The sequence below is a fragment of the Sebastes fasciatus genome, chromosome 19 (assembly GCF_043250625.1).
Source record: "Sebastes fasciatus isolate fSebFas1 chromosome 19, fSebFas1.pri, whole genome shotgun sequence".
In the NCBI taxonomy this organism is placed as follows: Eukaryota; Metazoa; Chordata; class Actinopteri; order Perciformes; family Sebastidae; genus Sebastes; species Sebastes fasciatus.
The window spans coordinates 19,072,316-19,099,872 of NC_133813.1; the positions used below are offsets into that span (position 1 = coordinate 19,072,316).

Below are 27,557 nucleotides of genomic sequence, written 5' to 3' on the forward strand. Positions count from 1 at the left end.
CAGAAAGTTAGACTCATCAGTGAGACTGATTAAAGGGTCAGTTCACCAATGGACAGTGGTGGCAGATAAAAGAGAAACTATCTACCGCCATGGCCAGATACCACTTTAGGTAAAAAAAAAAAAGAAAAATAAAGAAAAAAAACCTCTTGTCAGCAAACAAGAACAAAGGATTCTTTGAAATTAAAAAAGAAACGGTACCTACCGTCAGTGTGTACTCTCATGGCAGAAGCAGTGATGTCAGTTGTGATGTTGAAATACGGGAGCCGAAGGTCCTACATGCACAAAAGGGTTATATCCAGGGCTGTCAATCGATTCAAACATTTAATCATGATTAACTGCAAATGTATCGCGCAATTTTTATCTGTTCAAAATGTACCTTAAAAGGGAGGTTTGTCAAGTATTTAATACTCTTATCGACATGGGAGTGGGCAAATATGCTTGCTTTATGCAAATGTATGTATATATTTATTATTAGAAATCAATTAAAAACACAAAACAATGACAAATATTGTCCAGAAACCCTTGCATAACATGGCAAACTCAAGCCCAACAGGCAAGAGTTAGCAGTCAGTGTGCTGACTTGACTATGACTTGCCCCAAACTGCATGTGATTATCATAGAGTGGGCATGTCTGTAAAGGGGAGACTCGTGGGAACCCATAAAACCCATTTCCATTCACATATCTTGAGGTCAGAGGTCAAAGGACCCCTTTGAAAATGGCCATGACAGTTTTTCCTCGCCAAAATGTAGCGATGATCGCAATACTCAGCATATCGCAAAATGTTTAAAATCGCAATAAGATCGTATCGTGACAATATTGTGTCGTGGGGCCTCTGGTGATTCTCACCCCTACATGATGCATTTGCTTATCCTGCACCACCACGATCTTAACTAATTCATTGTCTCTTCTGTGCCTTCTTCTATAGTTCCTTGGAAACTCACCTCGATCTGTTTGCTCTTGAAGACATTGCTGATGCTGGAGTTGAAGGCCGCGCCGGAGAACATGGAGGTAATTGGGTACGTCAAATCCAGAATCTTCTTATACACTGATGTCATTTCCTGCGGGAAAAGCCGGAGAAAATAAAGGTCAAATGGCTTCTATCCTCCACACAACGAGATGTTTTCTCCAGTACGAAGCAGAATTAATCCCTGAAAATTAAAGTTAAATTTGATGCAAGGAAAATCTACTGGATTCATTGTTTTTGTCGGTGCTGTATGTGAAGGTTCTTCTTCTGTATGTGAAGGTTCTTCTTTGAGCACTATGCTATTCTTTGTGATTAGAAAAATCTCAGAAGGGTAAATTCACACCTCGTAAAAAGGTATCAACGTTTCAACAGAGCAAACTGTCCTGACTTTGGTAAGGACAAACTTTTTATTACAACAATGGTTCTTTTAGTGCGACACTAAGGAGCAGCAACACGGCCAGCTGCTTCCAGAGGGGAAGATTCAGAACCAAGGACAGAGCCAGAAGAGGAGGGGCTGGATTCACTGTGGGAGGACGAAGCATGCCAGCCTACAGATCTAGAGACTGAGCGGGGTGTCTCAAACCAGCCATCATGGATGGTCACAGGGTTAAAGACACAAGGATGAACCTCATATTAGGACTAAAAAGATTCTATTCATGAGCCAAATGTGCAAACCATCCAAGGCTGTGTGTGCAACACCAACTCATTACTTTTGATTGTTAATCAGCACAGCGTGGTTAATTATATAAAAGGTCAAATAGAGGTCTTAACTGTATAACAGAGTAACCTTCACAAGGACGGGCTCACAAGCAGAAAATTGAAAACTGCTTGAAAATATTCTTCTCCAAATTGGAGCAAGTGGAGGCAGAGCTGTTGAACTCAGCTTCTCTTCCACAAAAGAGAATAATGTCTACTAAACGATCCTACTTAAACCATTTGTTCGTCAGTTATTTGGCATAATTACAAATACGGCATCAAGGGAGAAAACACGTGTAGGTCGTCTCTCCAAGCTTTGCAGTCAGCAGATGTTCAAGGTTCAAGTAAATTCAATACAGGTTAAAACTGTGGGAAGGGGGTGTCCTGGTGGCGTAAGACGCAGAACGTCCCTGGTTCAAATCCATCTGGGAAGATTTGTCATCCTCCTTTCTACATTCATTGACTCTAAAGTGTCCCCTGTCTAATAAAGGAAAAAATAACAGTATGGAAAACGGACTTGAATTGGTCTTTTGATGACAAATGGGATAAAATATAAAAATGCCTACTTCATATAAAGCAGATATCATTGGCTTTTTAACATTTGGGTTTATTTATAGACTAGTATCGTTGTTGCTTTGAATCTCACCATTGCCCATTCTTTGGCCCTCATCCTCATGCGGCTGTGGCTACGGTCCTCAGCATACAGTGCCCCCATCAGGGAGCCGATAGAGGTGCCACCAATGAGGTCCACTGGGATGCCGGACTCGCAGAGAGCTCGCATTATCCCCACCTGGGAACAGCCCCTGAACAGGAGAATCGAGAAATAAACATGGTAAGACGGAGGGAACTTGAATTATTTAACCAAAAAGACAGAAATACCCAGCCAGCACACAGATGAAACCAGAAAGCTTTGTAATTAGGGTCTGAGGCTCTGACAATTATAAAATCCATTAAGCCCAGAAGATGAGTCATATTTCAAATGTTACATATAAAAGTTCCTGTCCTAGATTACAGTATATTATGACGTGAGCTTTTAGAATAACTGTTTGGGGGAAAAACAGACGGTAGGGGTGGCGTTACCTGGCCCCTCCTCCACCAAGGATAAGAGCAATAGCGTTGCCCGTAAGGACTCGAGCCAGGCGGGAGAAGTCTGAGTGACGGTCTGCTGGCTTCTCGAGCACACGTTGATACAGCTCCAACTGAAAAACAGGGAAATTACTGTAATAAAAGTCGGGAGGAGGGGAGTGAGATGGTGAGAGGATAGAGAAGAATTGAATGGAGAAAATTATGTAGATGTTAAATTAAAAAAAACAAGATTATGAGAAAGCAGTAAATGAGAGGCTAAGAGAGGGGACAAATGAAAGTATTTTGAAAGTAAGTGTTTTGCGATCGTTTATATTTTCGTCCAATCGCGGTTACTCGAGATCACCGATCCGATCGCCACAATATCACAGCATCATGTTACGTTTAACATTACTATCTTCTCTTTAATATCACAATCAAAATCATATCCATAACTACTGTGATGAAGCACAGAGCAACGTTTTGGTGAGCAGGCATATGAGTAACGGAAAAAAAGAGACTGTAAATTGGTTTGTAATTAAAGATCTAGGCTCAGCGGACGGACATGCCGCTTCACCAGAAACATCTCTAAATGCACACTAGGGTGCAGACTCTAGAGATCATTTTATAACATCTTAGTTCTGATAGTAAGTTGCGTAGGAAAAACTAACCGTCGATCATTCCTTCAATCCACGATAAACAATCTCATCGCCAATTGTCTTAAACCTAGAGAAATTCAACAAAACAAAACAAGCAACAAATCTCTATTCTGTTCCTACCAGTTTGGGCAGGCTCCTCTTAGAGAAGACCCTTCGGGGACAAGAGAGGTGGAGGTGTCTGGAGATCCAGCTCCGCATGTTGAGCCAGTCTACAGTTCCTTTGGGTGGGGGGCCATCTTCTCTGTGCAACAGCACCAGCTGCTTCTGGGCACGCACTGCACTTGCTTCCAACATACGCTCCAGCTAGAGGGAAGACATCAAGCACAGATGTTTTACAACATGTTTATTCTCCTCACTTTTCTTCAGAGTGGTTCCTGTGTAGCGCTTGTTCAGAATTTTGAGTGCCAACTCAAGAAAAATGCTGCAAACTGGTGACTGCTAGAGACTACACTGGGTTTAAGTGAGCACAACATCAGCACGAGTACAGGTTATGTGATTGATGAAATATACTATTATATGTGAAGAGCTACACTGTACTTTTGGGTAGCAGGCTGGGCGATAAGATTATTTGAGAGATGAAATGTTAATTACATTTTAATGTATTTCATTCACGTTTTTCAAGTGCACAACTGAGGCCATTCTTTAATGTCTTAAAAAAGGCTAAATAGTCTGAGAGGAAGGTCAGATCTGTTACTCAGTCAACAGGCCCACTGCTAAAAGTGTATGTGCAAGGTGAGAGGGTGTCTGTGTGTGTGCCCTGAAAGATAAAATCAACGCAGAGCTATGACTCATTCCGAGCAAATATTGATCCATCTTTCCATTTCTCCCACAATCTCCTGTTAAATGAGGATACATCCCTTACTTTTCTCTGTGCCCATTTTTCCTTTGGAAGGCAATTACCTCCCCCTTCATCAGCTGGATGGGACTTTCTTTCTCTCGCACCCCACCTCTCTTTCACAACATCCATCCACCCTTTTGCTCATTTCACCAATATGCCCAAGGGTCAGATACAAACCTTTCACAGCCGGTGTGATCATTAAGTCGGTTACCCCCCCGGGTTTAACCATGACTCAAGAGCATAATGATCAGCACTCCCCCAAATATCAAATCAGAAAGATACCGGTTAATAGTAATTGGTGTGATGATTTCTCTGGAGAGAAAAATCCTAACGAGGGGTTAGACAACGTATAGTCAGCTGTAACACAGACCATTAACCCATTAATGCTTTTCATTCACCTACAGCTTTACAAGAGGTTCAGATTTTCTGAGTTTTGTACTGTTGGTTGGACTCGGCAAGCAATCTGAAGATGCCACCTTGGACTTTGGAAGCTTGTGATTGTCATTTTTCACTATTTTTTTTTTAATGTTTTATAGAACAAACAAACACCCATCAAATAACTGAATTCCTGAACTCAGCTACCTTTGCCACTGATTCTCCTCTCACCTTCCTCCACCTGTAACCCACCCCTAACACCTCACCTCCCCGACGGCAGGGTCCTGCTCTCCTAGTCCCACGATGATGATGCAGTCGGCCTGACGGATGCACCGCTGTGTCCACGGGGTCAGAGTGTAGTCTGTCTGGTAAAGAACTATGCGATGGAGGTCTTCCTGTTGGCCCAGCCAGCTGGACAGACGGTACTCATGGACGCTGAAGAGGGAAGGAGTCCATTAATGACAGTCGGCACCTCCCAGCTGGCAGCACATGGTAGATACATTTTCCCGGTTGTGCCAATAAAGCATACTTAAACTCAATTTAATGAGGGAGTCAGAAAGATGAGGAGCCCAAGGAAGAAATTAAATAGGTCAAGAAATAGTACGAGTAATTGGTGGGTGCTGAAGAAAACCCAACAGTTCTGCAAATTTTCCGTCAGCCACAAAACACACCTGTCTAGTGCTGCAGCTCCAAGTCGCTGTTTGATAATATCACTGGTCAGCAGAAGAGTGGGACCTGTATGTGAAAGATCACAGCAGTTACAGTCAATATGTCTGGTTGAAGCACTGGACTAAATCCCCCTGACTTAAGACCGGTGGCATGAGTAGGGGAAGAGCTTCTAATCAAAATATTACAATAAAACAAACAAGGGACCTCTACTGAGAGTTCATGTAACATACTGAACTCTTTCAGCTGTTCAGTATATTCAAAGCCTAAAACACACACACACACACACAACAGGTCTGTCACCACTCTCACAGTCACGCCCTAAAGCCTTACAGTGAAAGCTCTTGTTGTAATTAAACCTAATTCCTTAATTCAATATGAACAGACCCTGGTTATCTTAGGGCGCTTTCACAAGTCAACATTTAGTCCGCTTTAATCGAACTCTGGTGCAGTTCAACATCTGATGCGATTTGTTTGGGGCGGTTGTGAACACAGTAATCATGCTCTGGAGCGGACCAAAACAACTGGACTGAGATTGTTTGCGAGAGTTGGTCCCAGACTGTTTCCAAGCAAACCAAGACGCAGGCTGCCTGTACAAGCATTTGTTGAGATGGATACTGGTAAATGACCGGTTAACATGAGTTGGAGAGGACTGACCTGGACTTCTGCAGAAGTCTGATGTTTGCTTTACATCTGGACCGAAGAGAACCTACAGAATATGCTACATAAAGTACACAAAAAGCCAAATGGACTACTGCTTGTGGGAAGGAGCTGTCTTGAGGGCACAGTCCCAGTTCATATTAAGAACTGGAGTAAACAGGACCTCTAAAACTCATCTACAGAGGAAGAGCCAGAGCAGTTACATCGTACACCTAAGAGGACCATACACATCGCACCTAAGTTGCAAGTTGGTCTAAAATAGTAGCAGTAGGGTGGCCAGATGTTAACAAAGCCCATCCAGGACCTTAAAGTGTACTCGACCCTGAGCTCTGACCTCTCTGTGGAAGATGGCAGTGAAACATACAAATTAGGAAAATTTTGAGCTCCTGTATTTTTTTTTTCTTACCTATTGCCATGAGTGCATGCTGCAGCTCCAGGGTGAAGGTAGTGAGAGGTACTTCTTCTGATACAGGCAGGACTGTCACAGTGGAGAGATTGGAGGCCTGGTTCCCTGCATCCCACTTACTGCCGGGAGTGTGGAGGGCCAAACTGCGAGCTGGACACATGCATGAATACTGTATTAGTTGACCTTCCCTTCAACAGCGAGCGGAGATAAACACCAAGAACAATGAGGTAAAATTAAGCGCACATGTAGATGCACACACCTGTCAGAGGACCGTTGACCTGCTGGAGGATCTTCTGTCCCAGTAAGTGGATCAACCTGGTGACAACCTGAGAGGCGCAAACATTTTAGAAGCGACTCTGTGTTACTCAGACAGACAGCTGCAGTTTCCTCACCATGTGTATAGTCATGCGTCCTTTAAAATGTAATTCATGTGCAGTAAATTAATCTCGATTTTACATTCAAAATGTTAAGAAAAGAACATTTTGGGAACCTTTTACCCACGTTATTGTTCAGTTGATGATGAATTATTCAAATGCTCATTATCAGGGGTTAAGGTTTAATCAACTCCGTTTTAAAAGCAATCAACTACATTCATTTTCAAAGATGACCTTTTGTAAATCACTACAATCAAATCACAATACACCCTATCCATAAAAAAATTTATTGTGTTTTCACGTCAGTTGAAATTTATTTTAACAGTTGAGGTTCACCCTACCTGCGGGAACTTCCTCTTGATGGAGCTGAGAGCTCCTTCTGGTAACTTGGCCAGCTCAGAGTCTCGTACAGCGTGCACTGTGGTGGCTCTGTTCTGATGGGTCAGGGCCTCCACCTGCAGAGAATCGAAGGACACATCACATTGTTTACTTGGTCAGAAAACAAAAAGGTCCCATCACAAGTAAAAAAAATAAACCCCAATCATTCATAAACCTTACAACACAATGTACTACCAAATAAATCTTGGTCATGCCTAGAAGGTAACCCCAAAATTGCAAAAACATGCAAAAACTCTCGCAAGACTCAACGACCTATCCTGACCTTAACCATTCAAGGTCAATGCCTAACCATCTCGTGAGAGTTACGCAAATTGTGGGTTACCTTCTAGACACGACCATAAAACTTAACTTCAAGAAACCAATACTTTGGGGAATACAGGATCAAGAAGAATGATTTTCTTTGGAGTAAATCACACAATGCTCCATGGGCTACAGAACTTCATACCGTTTTTGAGGAAGTTAAATTGCAATATATGTATAGTCATATTTTATCATGCAGCATGAATGCAATTTGAAGGAAGTTACTTGCTAAAAAGCTGAAAGATATATTGCTACAACCCAAATTACGAACATATATTCAAATCAAGTGCAATTATTGAACTGGAATCCTTCCTCTGGCCCTTGAAGTTGGCAGATTTAAAAAACATCTAGGAGGACAACAGGTCGTGTGAATTATTCAATTAGGAGAAGTTGAAAATGATTCACATTTTCTTTTGTATTGTTCATACTATGATGAGTTAAGAATATCTATTTTAAATGAAATGTCTACTTTTGTTTCTCAAGCTTGTAAAAAATGTCAGGATGGCTTATTTGTTCAGTATTATTTGTAATTTATGTTGCTACTAAGTTTTATGTTTGGATTTTAGTCCATGTTCCAAGAGTTTCAGAGTTATCTTTAGGTAAAAAAAAAGAGCTATAAATAAGATCTCTCCATCTCATCATCCAGAGTTGACGTCAACACTTAATATATCTCAGATGTTAGCCCCCATCGCAGGAGCTGCAACGACAGCTTCACCCCTCCAGGTAACAGTAACCATAGCATCCATCAACCCAGGTATTATTAGAAGCATCGTGGCAGAGATCAGCCACGCCAGCCAATGGGAAAGTGGGTGAAGCGTAACAAAGTGACTTTGCTTTACGTAGTTTATCAAAATGAAAACGCAGTCTTGGCATCAGTATCCACTTTTAGAAGCTAAGAAAAATGAAGGACAATACTGGGAAACATATGTTCACGTTTCACATTCCTGGTAAATGCATCGATATGCTGGATAGTTGAACAGGTACTGAAGATACATTTCAAAAAGGAAGGTGAGAAACGACTGCAGTGTGCACACCCACACGTCATGCGTCAGACTGCCAGGTATGCTGGTGTAAACTCTGGTCTAAATGTGTTTGGAGTCCCGCAAAGAGCCTGAGACAAAATGTTTATTTCAGGATATATGCTGAATAAAAGAATAGAAGTATATGTAAACTATAACATACAGTACAGTGTGGTATATAAGGATAATAAACATTCAGCATTATCTTGATGTGCGTTTGTTTTTTTTGTTTAAATTCAATTTCAGCTGGCTTGCATGCAGCATAAGATGTACTTGGATGAGTTTTTATTTACTGGCAGTGAGAGTGGTCTTATGGTCATGTTTTTTGAAGAGCCTACTGGCAGCCTGTTTTTTCAACTGTGCATACTGACAGTGAATATGTTGTGATGATTAAATACTGTTGATGGCATACACAATTTTCCTCATGCATATTTAAATCTGCATGTTTGGATGGGCTTGAAGAAAAAAATCGGAACTTCATGTTGATGTACCGTCATTAATATTTATGAAGATACTAGAAGTGAAAAACATAGATATTTATAAACTGCTATCCACCGTCTGTCTCCCCCCCCTCACCATCATGGCCCTTACCACTCCAATCAGGTCGCCGCGTCCGTACTCTCCGATGAGCTCCTTCTTGCCATCTTCTTTCATGATCACAGAGCGCAGTCGACCACTCAGCACGATGAAAGTGCTGTCTGATTTCTCTCCCTGCCTGAACAAAATATACAGATAACTTCAATTCACTGCAAATATGCAAAAACAAGCGTGTGAACCAAAACCTCCCATTCTTAACTTGTTTGGAATGGATCTAAAAAATGTATTGACTGCTCTCACATGAATGTATTAATGTCAACAAAGATATATACAAGGTTATCAGTAGAATACCTGTAGACCGCCCTGCCAGCTTCCACAGCCATCCAGTCAAGAGCGAAGTCTATCTGTCTGACAAAAGAGGACATCCTCCTCACCACGGTGTGAGCAACGTTCAGCACTACCTTTGGCTCCACACGCATGATCCTGAGGAACAGATGAAAATTCAACAAAAGAAAGGAGGTAAAAGAAAACAGACTTTTCTCATTGTTCTTTTCATGTTGGAAACTACCTTTAAAAATCACATATTTGAATGTATTTAATGCCTGATTAATGTATTGATCTAGCTTCTGATTACAATGAAGAACAAAGCTGGAGAAGAACACATTTTGTTTGTAGAAACTGCGTTTTCCCAGCACCCATAACATGGTCCAAACAGACTGCGCTTTATCTGAATGTTTAGATTTTAAATAAGGACTGGGACCATTATCAATTATCATTATAAAAAGGTTTTACACCTTATATATCTTTTATACAGTCAAACTTTACTGTATCTATAGTTGCTGCTCTCTGCCTTTGCACAGCAATATGACTACATCTCGAGTACACATTTCTGTATGGAGGAGTGTGTATAGATGTATCAATGTGACTCACTCGTAGAAGTGGGTTTTGGAAATGGAGAGGAAGCTGCAGTCTCGCTGGGCCCGAACAGTGAATATGAGGGGCTCTCCGGTCAGGACGGCAAGTTGACCGACAAGCTCTCCGGGGTGCGTCACAAACAGACGCGTCTCTTCTTCGCGGTCGATCATCCGCTGGTAAACGTGGAGGAGGCCGGAGATCACAAACTGGATGCTCACCTCCTAAAGCACCGAGAGGAGAGGAGTGCACAAGTTTGACAGTTTGAAGTTGAAGGTGTGCTAATTGGACACGTTGATTTGTTGTCAAGAATTTCACAGTAATTATTAGAGTATTAGTTCATTATTTATTTGTTTTTAATATTACCCACATATCTAAAAACATATGCTAAGTTAAACTTCTGTTTATCTTGATGAGTCAATTTGCTGTTTTTGTGTGTATTGCTTTTAGAACAAAATCTGATTTTTACGAAACATTTCCTTAGGTATTTAATGTTTCACACTGATATAATTTGGTAAAATGTTACTTTTGTCATACATCATTTAGATATGAGAACTGTGAACAACAATATCTTGATATTGAGAATTGAATCACAGTAAATATAACAGATCATTTGAGCATGTTAATTAGTTATAATTATTTTTTGAAGAAACAATTGCATTTAAAACTTCAATGGTTTGCAAATGTCACAAAGTCGTACATGACATTACAAGTTTTTAGAAAACTGCAGCAGCTGAACAGACCAAACTGTCTTATGCTTGAACAGAAAATAATAATAATATTCAATATTCAAATCTTATTTCATTTATTTGTGAGGCTGAGGGTCGCTGTGTTCAAACTTTGTTTAACAACACAGTTGTGGAAAATACTGCCAAATTAAGTGCAACAGAGAAGGTGGAGTATAGGCGCTGCACTCAAACAAAACTTGAATACTGTGCTGGAATACAATAAATTAATTCAATTAAAGTTGGGGTTTTTTTGTTGATGGAACCACAGAGAAAGTTTAACACATTAAAAGACACAAGGCTCTACCAGTGAACCTGGTCCTGCAATGCCTCTACACCCTCCAGGGGTGAAAAAAGTGACAAGAAAATGGAAAAACCCTTATATTAAAGTGTCATGAAACAGAGAGGAAGTTGTAACTGCTTTGTACGTTGTTGTTCTTACCTGGTCGCCCTGACGAGCCACCACAGAACCAGCTTTGACTTGATGGAGGGTCACTCTGCCCTCAAGTAGACTGGGGTCCTGCAACAAAAAAGACAAACAAAGTTTGACAAAAATATTCAGAGTTTATACAGTATATATCATCACAAAAGACACTCATAATGTATTAGACCTGCCAGCCTAATCGATCCAAAGACAGTGTATCAGAATTTTCCCATAAAAAGGTGTCACATTGCACGATATGCATTCAAAATGAGTATTACCTTTATTTTGAATAACTGATGTAACCCCTAAAGTCTTTATACAAGTTGATGTTCATTTTCTGGGATCAACCCTCTCACCTGCAGCTGGATGATTCTCAGCAGGTCCTTCTTAGCAGCCTGGAGGATTGTGCAGCTCTTACTGAGGTGGATGGCATCAGAGTGCCCCCCGCTGTCTGTGTAGTGAAACACTTCAGAGGGTGTAGGCTGCATCGTCACACTCTTCTTCAGACTGGACTACAAAGACAGACATGAGAGAGTGACTGATGGGGAGGAACAAGATGAGCAGCGGCATAGCAGTGGATACTGGGATATGGTGTTAAATCTGCACAGCCAAAGTTAACGCGATAAAGCGTTATTGCAAATTTGTTTTCAACGCCACTATTGTAAACTTGCAATTTTTAGATTGTAGCGGGATCAGTTTTAGAGCTAAAGTGAAGATACCGTCATTCTAGCTTGTCACAAAGGAGGCTAAAGAACGCTCCAAACTTGCGCTTAATTTGGGCAAGGAAAAACTGGCAAGGCCATTTTCAGCGGGGTCCCTTGACTTCTGACTGAATGAAAATGGGTTCTATGGGTACCCATGAGTCTCCCCACGAGTCTCCCCTTTACAGACATGCCCACTTAATGATAACCACATGCAGTTTGGGGCAAGTCATAGTCAAGTCAGCACACTGACACACTGAAAGCTGTTGTTGCCTGTTGGGCTGCAGTTTGCCATGTTACGATTTGAGCATATTTTTAAATGCAGTACCTGTGAGGGTTTCTGGACAATATTTGTCATTGTTTTGTGTTGCTAATAGATTTCCAATAATACATATATACATACATTTGCATAAAGCAAGCATATTTGCCCACTGTCCATGTTGAGAAGAGTATTAAATACTTGACAAATCTCCTTTTAAGGTTCATTTTGAACAGAAAAAAAATGGGCGATTCATTTGCTATTAATCACAATTAACTATGGACAATCATTTGATTAATCGTGATTAAATATTTAATTGATTGACAGCCCTAGTAAAGAGGTGATGTGGTAGGAGAGTCTTACTTTGGGCGTGAGGGGACTGGATGGAGGCTCATCTATAGTGACCCGAGCTCGTTCACAAGCCATGTTCAGGTCATTACCTGCAAATCAGGACAAAGGTGGAGGATTATTTGTTTATGTATGTTGGTATCTGTGTGTGTCCTTGCTTTCACATCACTGACTGCAGGAAATTAGTACAGACATGTGACATTTGGTGACGTCCAAGTCAGTGACTCACCTGCGCAGTCGGTGGGCATCGAGGTGGATCGCGGCTTCCTGGAGCTGTTTGAAGGACTGTCCTTTACACCATCTGCTTATTGTAAAGTGCCAGCAATGGATCAGTCTCAACACAACATGAAGCACAATTTCAAATGTGCGTGTGCAGTGTATGTTTAGAATGATGAGGGTGTGACCTGTCTCTGTGGGGCTCTCCGCGGTCCCAGCGGTCCCAGCGGGTAACTCGTCCTGGAAGTACAAACGACGAGTCGTCTTCCCAGTAGTCGCCTCTCCCATCACACTGTTTATATTGGACAAGGGCACCGCCTGACTCTCCTGTCCATTCGGCAACAAACCAAATAAGTTAAAAGTCCACATTTCAGTTAGTCAGAACTACGGTTAACATTCTGAGAAACCACTAAATATTTTATGCATAATAGATTTGAAGCACATGAAAATTAACACATTAAAAGGCAGGGTCGTGATCTTGAGGGTTTTACATTTACATTACATTCGGGCCGAATGACTTGATTGGACGGGTTAATTACAGTCCTGTGACCCTAACTGCAAAGACGTTTTATTTCAGTTGGGCCATTTGGTGATGACTTTCTTATTGATACTCAATCATATTTAATTTCTTAGTTATTTGAGGATGTCTGAAGACTTATGACTACAAAAAAAAAAAAAAAATCTTTTTTAAAGCTTTCAGGAATTGGAAAAGTGAACGCCATCCCACATATTTCCTCCCAAGAAGATATTAACGAGTATTTTGGATTCATCATCATAAAGTGTGAGGCAAGCCAGGTTTAAAGGTTACTGCCCTCCCTGTTTTCTGTGGAGGGGTTGCAATCATTTTTACCCATTTTCACCGAGCTTTATGAAGGACCGAGTTACGATCCTGTGCTTAATGTTGTGTGAAATTAGCTTGCATGTGTGTGAGCGTGTGTGTGTGTCTCTCTGTGCTTCTTTATGTACAAATTCATACACACTGGTGTTTAGGTATTCAATATGAGCTTCTGCGTGACTGTGTGTGTACACACACAAATATGTATGCACTAATTCATTTCCCTCCTACCGGATTGAAGAGCTCAGTGGTTAGGCCCAGATAGTTATGCAGTGCCAAGAAGGTGACTCTTTGGAGGCGCACCATGATTATCTGCAACACACACAAAATCAAACACTGAGGTAAACAGAGCAAAACATATTATACATCAGATTGTAATTACATCCAAATCAGATCACATTATATTTTATAATGATGTGTTCCAGAGGGAGGGAAACTTGTCTCGAGGAAAAACAAACACTACATACTGTATATTTATTGTTGAACAATCCGTTACCTGAATGACGCGAACAAGTGTCTCTGGGTATTTCTTAAACACAGACTCAAAGGCTGATGCAGGTAAACGCAAGATAGTGGAGCGAGTTGCAGCCCGTGCACACACAGTCTTGTATGGAGCTGGATAACCCTGGCAAAGGCAGGACAAAACAAGTTAGAAAAGAAAAGAATTAAGGAAAGACAGAGGGGGCAGTCATTGAAACCTCATATGCATGACTGCAGCAATGATAGACAAAATGATTATCAATTATTTGATTAATATTGAGATCATGAACACGATTATTGACTGATTTTAGGGACAACACATTTTTATTACACTTTAACATTTAAATAAACAGGGCACTCCCTTCACTTCTATGTTGTGCTGCATTCCTGCTAATAACCAAATCTTTGCATCCAAATAAAACCTAACATACGGTTCCAAAAAGAGTAATATACAGTATATTACCCTTCTACTCTGGACTGCAGCTGCAACACTCACAGGCTGCCACTGTAGGGTATATGCGCACAGTGCAGTAGCGTGTCAGCTCCCCAAAAGTGAAGCCAAAACACCTTTATCGCCACCTTGTGGCTGGCTGTTAGTTAAGGAAGCGCTTGATTTTTATATGCAGTGGAGTTTATTACTAGTGAAGCACGCATTTTTGGACGATCATTTTTGTTTAATTGTGGGAAACCACAAGCATGATTGCGATTCATTTTTGATAACTTACACTAACTGATTAATTTAATCTGCTCTAAAAAAAAAAAGCCAGATCAGAGGGCAATAAAGAGGACAGAAGCAGAGAAGTTAGTCTGATGTACAGATTGAGAAATAAGCGGCTCACAGTGATGATGTCCAGAATACTGAGCAGGCTGTGGACGCTGTCTCCAGGGAGCACGTCCTTCACCACTGGTTCTGTACCATCCTAAAAATCAGAAAAACACAAATACATGAAATGACATTAAAAGGGACTGTATGTAAGTTTTTACATGTATAAACCTTTTTTTAATTGTTTTTTTATTGCCAATGTGTGAACAACAGGTTGTAACCTAACCTAAAAAATGAGACCTTCTGCTACTTTCTGGGTTTCCTTTATCAGTCTCACTGCTTTTAATGTGAAGAATGCGGGTGATCAACCGGCCGGGCCTTTGATTCATGGACGGATCTTCGTTTGGTAAGCTAACATTACTGCCAAGCATGTGAAATATATAGTCATATTGTGGTTTTAGCTGGCTAATGTTGCCAACATTAATCAACATGATGCCTGTCAACCACGTTCAGTCTCGTGTGGCGCCTAACTGTTCTGACCGATGGTCGCTCGCGTCTACGTAGTGCAAGTGTGAGCAGCAGGAAGCTGTGTCGTTGACTTAAAGTGTCACTGTTAACAAGCAATTTCTGATTCTTACATCTAGCCCCTTTAACAACAAAGTCTTTCTTCAAACTTTACTGTGAAGCCACAAACATATATATACATATATTGCATCTTTCAAAGAAATCTGCAGGATTGGAGGACGACTTATGTGTGGAAAGCTATAGTTTTTCTTCTACCTCTTGATCCTTAAACAGCAAACTGTATCTAGATATACAGCGGGTAAAATAAGTATTGAACACGTCACCATTTTTCTCAGTAAATATATTTCCAAAGGCGCTATTGACATGAAATTTTCACCAGATGTTGGTAACAACCCGAGTGATCTATACATACAAAGAAACCAAAACAAATAAGTTCAGAAATGAAGTTATGTGTAATAATGTGAAATGACACAGGGAAAAAGTATCGAACACGATATATATACACGATGATATTTATTTAATACTTTGTACAAAAGCCTTTGTTGGTAATGACAGCTTCAAGACGCCTCCTGTATGGAGAAACTAGTCGTATGCATTGCTCAGGTGTGATTTTGGCCCATTCTTCCACACAAACAGTCTTCAGATCTTGAAGGTTCTGTGGGCCTCTTCTATGAACTCTGATCTTCAGTTCTTTCCATAGATTTTCAATTGGATTCAAGTCAGGTGATTGGCTGGGCCATTCTAGCAGCTTTATTTTCTTTCTCTGAAACCAATTGAGAGCTTCCTTGGCTGTGCGTTTGGGATCATTGTCTTGCTGAAATGTCCACCCTCGTTTCATCTTCATCATCCTGGTAGATGGCAGCAGATTTTTTTCAAGAATGTCTCGGTACATTTTTCCATTCATCCTTCCTTCAATTATGTGAAGTTTGCCAGTACCGTATGCTGAAAAGCAGCCCCACACCATGATGTTCCCACCTCCAAACTTCACTGTTGGTATGGTGTTTTTAGGGTGATGTGCAGTGCCATTTGTCCTCCAAACATGGTGTGTATTATGGCATCCAAAGAGTTAAACTTTGCTCTCATCTGACCAGACTATATTCTCCCAGTATTTCACAGGCTTGTCCAAATGTTGTGCAGCAAACTTTAAACGAGCTTCATCATGCTTTTCCTTCAGCAATGGAGTCTTGCGTGGTGAGCGTGCATACAGGCCATGGCGGTTGAGTGCATTACTTATTGATTTCTTTGAAACAATTGTACCTGCTAATTCCAGGTCTTTCTGAAGCTCTCCACAAGCGGTCCTTGGCTCTTGGACAACTCTTCTGATAATTCTTTCACTCCTCTGTCAGAAATCTTGCGAGGAGAACCTGGTCATGGCCAGTTAATGATGAAATGATGTTCTTTCCACTTCAGGATTATGGCCCCAACAGTGCTCACTGGAACATTCAGAAGTTTAGAAATGCGTCTGTAACCAATGCCATCAGTATGTTTTGCAACAATAAGGTTGCGAAGGTCTTGCGAGAGCTCTTTGCTTTTACCCATCATGAGATGTTTCTTGTGTGACACCTTGGTAATAAGACACCTTTTTATAGGCCATCAGTTGGGACTGAAACAGTTGATATCAATTTGCACTGACAAGAAGTCGGATTGCTTTCTAATTACTGATAGATTTCAGCTGTTGTCTTGGCTTTCCTTGCCTTTTTGCACCTCCCTTTCCTCATGTGTTCAATACTTTTTCCCTGTGTCATTTCACATTATTACACATAACTTAATTTCTGAACTTATTTGTTTTGGTTTCTTTGTATGTATAGATTACTTGGGTTGTTACCAACATCTGGTGAAAATTTCATGTCAATAGCGCCTTTGGAAATATATTTACTGAGAAAAATGGTGACGTGTTCAATACTTATTTTACCCGCTGTATGTTGCAATACTGCCCTCTCCTGTTTTCCATGAGCTATGCACATGGGTATTGGAAGGTTGATGACATTGAAACAGTCATAAAACAGAGTAAAGCGTGCATGTGCCTATCTATCTATCTATCTAGCATTTCAGTCAGTTTAGCACTCTGTGTAATATGATAGGTAAGTTAGTCATAAAATGTGAAAGTGCACAAGAACCACTATACAACAAAACCAAATGAAGTTTTTCTGAAAATAAAATGAACTGAACATCAACATGCTATCCACATACGTTCTCCTGGATACAGAGCTCGAGTCGTCCATCCTGGACCACGTAGATGCTGTCGTCATCGTCTCCTGGCCTGAATAGACCTTCGCCCTCCTGCAGCTCGATAAACACCATGTGGCGACACAGCTCTAGGAACAGGGGCTTCTCAAAATGACCCAAAACCCTACAGCAAGTTGCAGAACACACACATTATGAAAACATAGGGGGAGAAACAATGGGAGAGGCTAAATCTGCAGGAAAAGTTGTTTGTTTTTTTACCTGACATTCTTCAACATGTAGAGGACCTCAGAGGGCAGGTTTGAACTCTGCACATCAAACTCTGTTAGGTCAGCCTCCAGCAGGGAGGGAGGAGGTTCCTTGGGCTGCAGGGTGGGAGGATCTTTGCGGATCCTCAGGATTCTGTTGAAGCACAAAAAATGTATTTAACAAATTCCGCTCAGCAAGGCTTGAAACAAAACTTGCACACACAGAATTAAAAAAGGTAATGGCGCATACTTGCGAGCTATGCTTAGAACTTTTGTTCTTTTACGTATGCGCTGCGGTTGTTTTGTTACTGAGGTAGAGGGGGGAGGAGGAATGGAGGACAACGTCTGGACCTGAGAAAAACAAACATATTTACAATTTAAAAGTTTGCTGTTGTTTACTGCAGACAGAAAAATATATGTTGTGTGCAAACACAGGTGTAGTAGACATTATCAATACAGACAGGTGGATAAAAAATTATGTAGGAAGTTAATACTATCATGAAGACCTGCATTCATTACTAAGCTAAATGCATGCACGTGATTTTCAGTCTTACTGCATCAGTGTGCATTACAGTGATAAGTTACTGGAACTTTAGTGGTTAGATTGCCAGTGGAGTATGTTTCATGCAGTGGTGCAACAAAATACAAACACTCAGAATCTTTGGGGAAAAGGATTACATTTAGTTTGATGAAGAGAAAATGTGGAAATTAAAAATTGCCCAACTGTAAATATTTGTGTGAGAGTGCGAGACGGAAATGGAAATAGACAAAAACCTTTCGCATTATCTTTCGTCCATAGAAGAGCACTTTGTCTCGTTTTCTGAAGCGATACTGAGGTACACCAGGCTGTTGTTGACCTTGTCACAGAATCCCAAAACAAAATGCAGATAAAGCCATGTTAAGACCACATTCTGAAGAACACTGGAAAAAAATATAAACTTTCCTGAAGAGCCTTATCATTAGAGGCAGACAAAAAAATATGTACTATAACTTTACAATAAGTATGAAGTTCAGGAGGAGGTTGGACGACTCACGAGCAAGCTTGAATCTCCTGTAAAGGAAGAGCACCACAATCCCAATCAGTGAGACTGCGACTGCAGCTCCAATCAGCACACCTGTGAGCTAGAAGACAGACAAGAGCATTGTAACAATAGTGTGGACACATGAGAAGACAATGTACTGTAGTTGCCCACAGAATTTGAGTTTTGAGTATTTAGTGCATTCACACTGGAAAAAAAACTAAATAGAGTATGCAGTACTGCAGTAGTGTCCTGTTGATGTACAATATTGTCCCACAATGGAATTCACAAAAGAAATAGAAGGAGCTGCTAACTGCTGAAAATCCGGCAACACTGTATGCAGGGACGGCAGGGCTCTACTTGCTTGTTGAAAGCATAGGCTATCACAATGAATTATTAATTCATACCATGGTGGTCTGCATCCTTTCCTCCACAAACTGTTGCACTCGTGCTCTGATCTCATTTTTGCTGTTCACCAGCACCTAAGAACATAAATTAAGTTAGCACAATTTCTTAAATAAAATTAGCAGTAAAGTATTGTAAAAAATAAAGTCACCACTGAAGGTTGAAAAAGACAACAAAGTAGGATGTTATGCTAGTTGTTTTGCATAAAAGAAATAATGGTGCTTACTAAACTCGCCCTCGCCCATCTGCAGACTTCTCCATCATCCCCTCCTTGGCACTCCATCCTATAATCAGAAACAGGTTTATTAATAAGTTTTCACCTCTCACATACTAGGAAATTGCCTCGGGTGTTTGGTACATAACAATAAACATAAGTAGAGGAAATGAGAGATAAAAGCAAGTACTGCAACAACCAAGAAGCAATGCTAATAATTTGCGCATATATGAAAAGATAACAAATGATTAAGATTAATATGTAAGTAATGAATTGGTATTGTGATTAAGTTATATTATAAGCAATGAATTGGTATTCTGGATTGATAACAAATTTATATTTTGATAAGGATAATTATATTAGTAATTAATTTATATTTCTGTATGACACAGATTAAAAGGTAATAATTATAGTTAAAATAATAATTATTATAGTTAGACAAATTTAATTAATAAGGAAGCTGGTTAATAATTAATAATTGACTTGTGGAGAAGGCTGGGATTAAATAAGTGTATACTTCTTACAAAGCACTAAATGGTTTAGGGCCAAAATACATTTCTGATCTTCTGCTGTGTTATGAACCATCCAGACCTCTCAGGTCATCTGGATCAGGTCTGCTTAGTGTCCCCAGAGTCACAACTAAACATGCAGAAGAAGCATTCAGTTTTTATGCACCAAATATCTGGAACAAGCTCCCAGAAACCTGCAGGACCGCTCCAACTCTCACTTCTCTTAAAACTTTCCTGTTTGCGGCTGCCTTTTATTCTGACACTGCACTATAACTTTTACTCTTTTGAGTTTTATGCAATTTTAGCTTCTATCCTAGCTTTTATTTTTAGCTTGTTTTTATTTTCTAATCTTTAATGTCTTTGTTTTTATAACTGTTTTAATTATGTCTTAATGTTCTTTTGCATTTTGTCGCAATGTTCTTGAATGTTTCTGTAAAGCACTTTGAATTGCCCTGTTGTTGAAATGTGCTCTACAGATAAAGCTGCCTTGCCTTGCCTTCTTCTCAATCCTTTTCGAATATCAAGTCATCCAAGTGTTTGACAATTTATTTTTCTTATGTTTTTCATTGTATGTAAATACTACTTGTTTCTGACTGTCCACTTGTTATTATCTTTCTCTTTATTTTTTATTTGATTTCTTTTATATTCTACATGTCCGAAATAAATTTTGAAATGAAATGAAATGAAAATAAGAAACGTACGTCTGCAAACCAAACATACAGGGTGACATGTGTGTAGAATAGCCCAGACAGTGAGGGTGTAAAGATGATGTGAGGTTATGTGACGTCAGGTTTCAGGGGATGGAAACTATGGAAACAGGAACATGAATTTGTGAATTAGCAGCACTTTACGCCATCCACCCTCATCATGTGACTTCGTGTCTTCATTTGACTTCATGATATAACAAGTAAACCACAAGTTAGTATGATCAATTAGCCCAAAACAAAGAAGCTGGCAGCTGTTGTTGATTTCAAGTGATTACCGTCATAGCTTAAGGCTAGCTAAAACAACACTAGCTAGCAGCTGGCTCACTACCCGTCACCATAAACAACCAAAGTCAACTTCACAACCAGCATTGTGAAGTTCCCAGTGGATAGAAATCTTACTTTTCGAGGGTTTCTGGTGGTCTGCGTCAAGCTGGTAACATCTCCAAACAGAGAAACGATGGAGCAAAGTTAGCAGGCAGCTAACAAAGTTTGTGTATGCTGCATGTCACTTGTTTAAGCCCCGCCCACCGTCTGTACCTCCACCAATAGCGTTGCTGATGTCCGCTGTTGCCTTGGTAGCGTCCAGAGCGTCTTGTCCAATCAGGGACGGACTAGGCACATTTACATTAAATGCAGGCAACTCCTATTATATCAAAGGTCAGCTGCACTTCTGTATCTTTACAAAACACACAATTTGAACAAAAGGACTTGGCTTTTTTAAAGTTTTATTTATTTATTTATTATCTTTTTTTTTTTTTATCTATTTATTTTTCATTAATTATTATTTTTATTTTTTTTAAATATATTTATTTTTCTCTCCATTTCGTTTTATCCATACATCATTTTATTTTATTTTGTTATGAGAAAAAAAAGAAAAAGAAGAAAAAAATATATATATATATTTAACAAACTTGTTTTTATATATACATACATATGTATAAACAGGTTTGTTAAATGTTATATATACTGTAGCTGTCCAAACCCCAACATAATTGCTCATTTAAAGTTTTAAAGTTTTTGTAATTTCTTTATTTTTTTTATTTTTTTCTCTCCATTTTGTTTTATCCATATTTCATTTCATTTTATTTTGTTATGAGGAAAAGAAAGAAAAAAAAATGCCCTGGCCGGCATATATATATATATATACCTGAAAAAAAAACCTCCTCAACTGGCCAGGCATGGGCCATGCTGCTTCAACACCAACTGGGCTCCTCTCTCCTCCCTCTAATGATTGCCTATGGATAGAAAAGGGCAGCAGCCCTGAGCTATCAACCAGGGTCACGAATTTATGAACAAAGGGAGCCAATCAAATGGTTAAACATACATTTACTAAAGTACTGTCCTTTAGTACAATGCCACTTTATACTTCTACTCTATAGGCCTACATTTAAGAGGCAAATATTGTACTTTATACTCCACTACAATTATCTGGCAGCTGTAGTTACTTGTTTCTTTGAAGATGAATGTGCATAAGAAATATGATGCATTGTTGTACAGTAAAATAAGATACCCAACAGTATGTAAAGTAGCCTATTTCAAATGAACACCACCTTCACCATTTACAACATTGAAATGCTTCTTGCATGTTAAATAATGCATCAGTGCATCAGTGATAATAATCCAATGACCATATCATATAGGTTATATGTAAGAATAAAAACCTTTTATTATTATTATTTTTATTATTATTATTATATATAATTGTATTAATTAACTTCCAGGCAACATACTGTACAACTTAATATATTTTATTTTCCTGACATTTACATGTACATTGTTTTCACTTAATTTCACACATAATTGCCCAATATTCACACAACCAACACCAAACGTTTTCACATAGTCTTTAATATTTACCATATCAAAATATGTTTTCTCTTTTTCTTCACCCTGTCTTTATTCAGTTAGATTAAATTTATGTTAAAGTTAAACATAACTGAGTCACTACTGAGATACTTTAAATTACTAGTGTAAACATACTAGTAGTTTTCTGAACATATAATATTTGATTTAAAGTAGCATCTGATTTCATGTCAAAATGTCATTAATAAATTGCAATCAACATTACGTAAATGCTTACATGCAATAAATGCATGCATAATGAAACATAACATAAACATTCTCTGGGATTTACAGTGATTTCTCACTCTTACTGGGGCTGAATAAGACATTTATATCAGTACAACCAGAGAATGCAAAAGTATAAACATATACAAATTGTATGCAACTTTGAAGTAGCAGTTGGCAAATATATTAAATCTCAATTGATGAAAACAGCAATACTTTTGATAGAAAGCTAATTATTGCCACTGCAAACAATTATTCATCATCCAGACTCTTATTTTGACACAAATAAAACATAAATCAAGCACAGTTTTAAGGCATTTTATCACCTTTTCTCTGCACTTCTCATTCCATTCTTCTTTGTTCTCACTTACACTGCTTCGTCTTCCCCCCCTTGGTTTGTTGTTTGTTCAGGTACTTTGCCACACATGTGTAGGCAAGGAGGATCTCTGAGTCATTTGGGCAGGTGTGACGAAACTCATCTTGATTGTAGGCCTTATCCAGGTAACGCTTCAGACTTTTCAGCTCTGCAGGGATTTCAAAGTTGCGGTACACCTTACACACCACCTGGGGGAAGAGGGGGTTTTAGGATTGTATTATTTGCAAAAGGAAGTTGCAAAAGAACAGCTCATTACCACTGTTAACACCTCTTTGAGATAAAAATGAGTAGATCACTGTCTCAATGAATGGAAGTTTACATACTGCTGAACTCTGCCTACCCTGACAATGTTGAGTTTGGGAAGCAAGTTGCAGTCTGCCAAGGTGAGGGTGTCACCTTCCAGGTAGTGGCGAGACGACTCAGTGGCATTCGGGTTCTGGTCCAGCTCATGAGGGAGAGGCGTCTCTAGGTACATGTTCAGCTTCACCAGAGTTGACAGAAATTTCTTCTCTAGCCCTGAAAGACAGAAAAGTGTAACAGGCTTTTGTTATCCTCCAGGTCTCCATCATGTGGTTATATTTAAAGAGGACCTATTATGCTTATTTTCAGTTGAATACTTGTATTTTGGGTTTGTATTAGAGCCTGTTTACATGCTTTATGTTTCTCATACCGGCTGTGCTGCAGCACGTCTTTTCACCCTCTGGCTGAAACACTCCACCCCCCACACCCTCCGTCCCGAAAAAAACCCAATCTGCTCTGATTGGTCAGCTGGCCCACTGTTGTGATTGGTCAACTGAACCAAACTCTTTGGACTCCGCTGACTGTGTGTTCCAGTACCCATACTACCATACTATTTAGTATGCCAAATAAAGATTTAGCATGTCCTAATACATAGTTTGTCAAATACAGTATGCCAAAAATACCAGGATGTCCTACTACATCCGGTCACATTTTGCAGCATGCAAGCCAGCATGCTTTTCTGGCTAATCCGACCCACAATCCTCTGCACAGTGGATATATGAGCAAGAGGGTCAAAGTTGTAGGCGCAATGTTATGACGAAGTAGTATGTCCCAATTGTATGCATACTGCATGCAACAGTGCGTACTTTGTTACTAAAAGTAAAAAGAAAATGTATGCCATTTGGAACGTAGCCTAGCTTTGTTTTAGGGTGTGCCGAACTAGCTGTTATGCAAATGTGTTACTTGGTGACATCACCACGTTACAGAAGAAAAGGCAGGACTTCAATCAAGGCGTTTCAGGCTGTTCAGGAGCAGTGTTTCTGTGGGGGAGAGTAATTCTCTTTGGCGTGGACTTTGGGCTTTGTAACTTTGCAGACGTTTTACAGGCACAAAAAACTATATAACACACTAAAGGAAAGGGAAAAAGCACAAAACCATAATAGGTCCCCTTTTAATTAATGTAAATTAATTTTTAAAATATCCAATTAATGCCCTTACTGTCATTGCATCCAACATCGGAATTCTTTATATATCCTGAGAAATTTCGGAAGATGTCTTCTCCGGCATTGTTGGACTCTTTGTAGCGACAGCACAATTTTGGATACCTGCCATTGGTAGAATAAAAAATGTTGTGAGCGTGTGTCTGTGCAATAAAGAATGAGCTATTCAATGTGTTTCAAGAAGTGAAAAATACTTGACAGAAAACTACTATAGGCCTAGTCTATAGTCTACTCACTCTGGTGGGGCTAAGTTTTCCTCCAGGAACTCCTCGATCTTGTTAGTGTCATTTTTGACCTCATCATTGTAGACGAGGAAGGGAGGCTGAGAGCCTGGAGCCAAAGCTTTCAGCACATAAGGTGCTCTGCAGCAGAACAACAAACAATAAACAAGGATTAGCTCATCAAAGTTGGTCAAATGATAAAAAATTTGTAAGAAAGGGATAATAAGATTGCTTTTACATGTTCACTTCCTTTATTTTCCTTTACAGAGGACCTATTATGCTTTTCTGCTTTTTCCCTTTCCTTTAGCCCAAAGTCCACGCCAAAGGGAATTACTTTCCCCCACAGAAACACTGCTCCTGAACGGCCTTAAACGGCGTGCTTGGAGTTCCGCCTTTTCTTCCGTAACGTGGTGATGTCACCAAGTAACACATTTTGCCTTACAGCTATATGGCATGCCCGAAAACAAAGCTAGAGTGGAGCTGGAGCAGAGTCCAAAAAATTAAGTTCGGTTGACCAATCACAATAGAGTGGTCAAGCTGACCAATCAGAGCAGACTGGGCTTTGTGGGAGTACGGGGGCAGGGGCTCAAACAGAGTGTTTCAGACAGAGGGTGAAAAGAGGTGCTGCACAGCCGCAATGAGAGAGAAAAAAAGAAGTGTTATTTGAACATTAAAGCATGTAAACATGTTCTAGTAGAAAACCAAAATACAAATACACACATGAAAGTAAGCATGATAGGTCTTCTTTAAGGTTTGAGGACAACGTGCTCTCCGTAGGACACCCTCCCTGGCCATCCGACAGCAGACAGACAGATTTATGTGTGGGTGTTCCCAAGGTGTGTCCATTTCCTCATAAAACTCAAAATCTCCCCCAAAAAAAGAATACCGTATACATCTGTCTATATGTCTTATCAGCCTATAGTACTACTATTATACCTATTGTAACCTGTTCGCCCATATGTGTGGCATACACTGCAGTCCCTCTGCAAATCCTGCACTCTGGATGGATGGATGGATGAAATATTGAAGTGCAGTATAACGCTGAACACCTAAACATTTTTTTTCCTTCCAACCTTAACACTTTTTAATAGGAGCATTGTCTTGGGAATTTTATTAATAATAATAATAATAATAATAATAATAATAATAATAATATTAATAATAATAATAATAATATATAATTTAAATATTTATTATAATAATTGTATTATTATATGAGTGTGTATGCCTCACATCAACATTTATTTTGCAATCACCTTAATTATAGTGAGTGTGAAAAAGATGATCAACACCTATAAAAAATATAATACAATGCAATTGGCATAAATATAACCTTTGAAAATATTTATTTATTTATTTTTTTGAGACCGCATCACCAAAGAAGTTGCTGCATGTTGGTGTATTTCATCACATTATACTGTAAGCTGTATGTGTTAATGTGTTTAATACCTCAAAACCTTATAGAAAAAAAGACGTGTCCTCACCTCTTCATGTCCACAGTGGTGAGGGTGAAGTTGACCCCTTTCAACCAAAGAATCATGAAGAGTCTCTGAGAGAAAGGACAGTTCCCCACGCTCTCAGCATCAACACTGGCCTGACAGACAAACAAACATTACATTATTAACGCATGCACTTCTCATTGCTTGCAAACAGTGACATTAAAACAATAAAAGTAAACATGTTGTTGAAATGGGACACTGCCATTATGTATCTGACCAGATCATAGATAACTGCACAGGCATTCTTGTCAAGCCTGCTCTGCTCTGACAGGTTAAAGTACAACTGCTGAGGAATTTCCGATGGAGAATTGAGGTCACTTTTCACCCAGATTCAACAACCCAGTATCTAGATAGTGTCTCTGCTAGATATCATACATTTTCCTCTACAGCCTGATATCATTAAGTCACAGGCGTGCGTGCAGCCAAATGCATTTTTGAAAGGGCAGGACACAAGTTTACAAACTGGACAGGCCTCTTTTCAGTTGTTTGAAAGTCCCAGACAGTGTGAGGTAATAGATAAAAGAAAATCAAGTAAACAAAGTAGCTTGACAATACTCAAACATACACTTTGACACCTAGAAATTATCTTTTTTCATCTGTTTTTGTCAGCTTTTCTGAGATTTATGGCGACTGGAGCCGCAGTGGGCGAAGATTACAAAAACTACAGATTAAGTTATATATTAGATTTATTATAATAACTGCAAGTGTACCAAATGTTTGCTGTCAAGAAATATATAATACATATAATAACAAATGTATTTATGCTGTTTTATCCACATGAATTGAAGCAGGATTTTCTTTTAAACACAACACATCACAATTATTGTAGGTCTTACCTTAACGAAGAGTTCAATCTTCGGGGCCCCGGCCATCTTTCTTTCTCTGTCTCTGTCTTTTTCTCTCTGTTTTGTTAAGTCCATCTGTCTCTGTTGGATCCACAAAATGGTTTGTTCAGTCACTGTCAACCCAAAGACAAGTCAGAGATTCTTTAAAAATCTAATTCCTGTGTAATTATATCTATCTTGCAATCTCATTCTTTCACACACACGTCACTCTTTCACGGTTTCGATGAAACTGGTAGTAAGATGTGTGACAGAAGCCTATACTCACAGTCAGCACTGGATGCAAGAACACCACTTTATCTTCCTTTCACCTGTAGTTGGTTTTTAATTCCAGTATTTCACCTGTCGCTCTCTTCCCTCTCGTCTCTTCTGTGTGCCTGTTTCTGTTTTTTGTTCGTCTCTCACCACACCTGTCACTCTCTGAGAGGCAGCCTACACCCCCTCCGGCCTTTCCAGTCCAACCAGCAAATCTGGATCTCTTCCGTCTCACCTGTCAGCCTTCCAGCATATTCTCTGTAGGAAACCTGCCATTCTCAATCTGCAACTGTCTCAGTCTGTCCACGTTGGTTTTTATGTCTCCCCCTGTTTGCTCTCTGTCACTTTCTCTCTACTTAAATAAGTAAGTGCATTATTAGCAGGTCACAGAGGCCATATCACAAGAT

General features: G+C 39.6%; 2 protein-coding genes across 5 annotated transcripts in view; both read right to left on the reverse strand.

Moving 5' to 3' along the window:
* pnpla7a (patatin-like phospholipase domain containing 7a) overlaps positions 1 to 20,973 on the reverse strand; it is a 28,978-nt gene extending 8,005 nt beyond the window's left edge. For all 3 annotated transcript variants that reach the window (XM_074617569.1, XM_074617570.1, XM_074617571.1), the window contains exons 1-29: positions 20,830 to 20,973; positions 19,227 to 19,284; positions 19,003 to 19,077; positions 18,611 to 18,698; positions 18,351 to 18,433; positions 17,827 to 17,927; positions 17,590 to 17,730; positions 17,335 to 17,494; positions 14,696 to 14,776; positions 13,873 to 14,001; positions 13,608 to 13,688; positions 12,730 to 12,868; positions 12,555 to 12,626; positions 12,341 to 12,417; positions 11,374 to 11,529; positions 11,036 to 11,113; positions 9,887 to 10,092; positions 9,308 to 9,439; positions 9,011 to 9,134; positions 7,043 to 7,156; positions 6,587 to 6,653; positions 6,328 to 6,477; positions 5,267 to 5,330; positions 4,862 to 5,030; positions 3,503 to 3,685; positions 2,742 to 2,860; positions 2,308 to 2,464; positions 943 to 1,059; positions 203 to 272 (exon numbers count right to left, since the gene is read on the reverse strand). In XM_074617569.1, the coding sequence (XP_074473670.1) occupies positions 203 to 272; positions 943 to 1,059; positions 2,308 to 2,464; positions 2,742 to 2,860; positions 3,503 to 3,685; positions 4,862 to 5,030; positions 5,267 to 5,330; positions 6,328 to 6,477; positions 6,587 to 6,653; positions 7,043 to 7,156; positions 9,011 to 9,134; positions 9,308 to 9,439; positions 9,887 to 10,092; positions 11,036 to 11,113; positions 11,374 to 11,529; positions 12,341 to 12,417; positions 12,555 to 12,626; positions 12,730 to 12,868; positions 13,608 to 13,688; positions 13,873 to 14,001; positions 14,696 to 14,776; positions 17,335 to 17,494; positions 17,590 to 17,730; positions 17,827 to 17,927; positions 18,351 to 18,433; positions 18,611 to 18,698; positions 19,003 to 19,077; positions 19,227 to 19,283 (3,190 nt within the window). In that variant the 5' untranslated portion in view covers position 19,284; positions 20,830 to 20,973. The remainder of the gene's footprint in view (positions 1 to 202; positions 273 to 942; positions 1,060 to 2,307; positions 2,465 to 2,741; positions 2,861 to 3,502; positions 3,686 to 4,861; positions 5,031 to 5,266; positions 5,331 to 6,327; positions 6,478 to 6,586; positions 6,654 to 7,042; positions 7,157 to 9,010; positions 9,135 to 9,307; positions 9,440 to 9,886; positions 10,093 to 11,035; positions 11,114 to 11,373; positions 11,530 to 12,340; positions 12,418 to 12,554; positions 12,627 to 12,729; positions 12,869 to 13,607; positions 13,689 to 13,872; positions 14,002 to 14,695; positions 14,777 to 17,334; positions 17,495 to 17,589; positions 17,731 to 17,826; positions 17,928 to 18,350; positions 18,434 to 18,610; positions 18,699 to 19,002; positions 19,078 to 19,226; positions 19,285 to 20,829) is intronic.
* A 1,185-nt stretch (positions 20,974 to 22,158) lies between these two features.
* On the reverse strand, positions 22,159 to 27,316 carry clic3 (chloride intracellular channel 3). 2 transcript variants are annotated; one of them, XM_074618065.1, is made up of 7 exons: positions 27,164 to 27,316; positions 26,890 to 26,979; positions 26,039 to 26,148; positions 24,570 to 24,695; positions 24,332 to 24,438; positions 23,214 to 23,389; positions 22,159 to 23,061 (listed from the first exon to the last, which is right to left on the reverse strand). In XM_074618065.1, exons 2-7 carry the CDS (start codon positions 26,971 to 26,973, stop codon positions 22,861 to 22,863), a joined length of 804 nt encoding a protein of 267 aa, XP_074474166.1. In that variant the 5' UTR covers positions 26,974 to 26,979; positions 27,164 to 27,316; the 3' UTR covers positions 22,159 to 22,860. The 2 variants fall into 2 exon arrangements, with proteins under 2 accessions (XP_074474166.1, XP_074474165.1); XM_074618064.1 differs by having other exon boundaries at positions 22,724 to 23,061; positions 26,890 to 27,011; positions 27,164 to 27,298.
* Positions 27,317 to 27,557: the final 241 nt, after the last annotated feature.

Coding starts and splice junctions, on each gene's coding strand:
- clic3 (XM_074618065.1), bottom strand. CDS start 26,973: ATGGACTTAACAAAACAGAGAGAAAAAGACAGAGACAGAGAAAGAAAG. Junction 24,439..24,569: donor GAAAACTTAGCCCCACCAGA/GTGAGTAGACTA, acceptor TACCAATGGCAG/GTATCCAAAATTGTGCTGTC. Junction 23,062..23,213: donor CCAAACTCAACATTGTCAGG/GTAGGCAGAGTT, acceptor CTCTTCCCCCAG/GTGGTGTGTAAGGTGTACCG.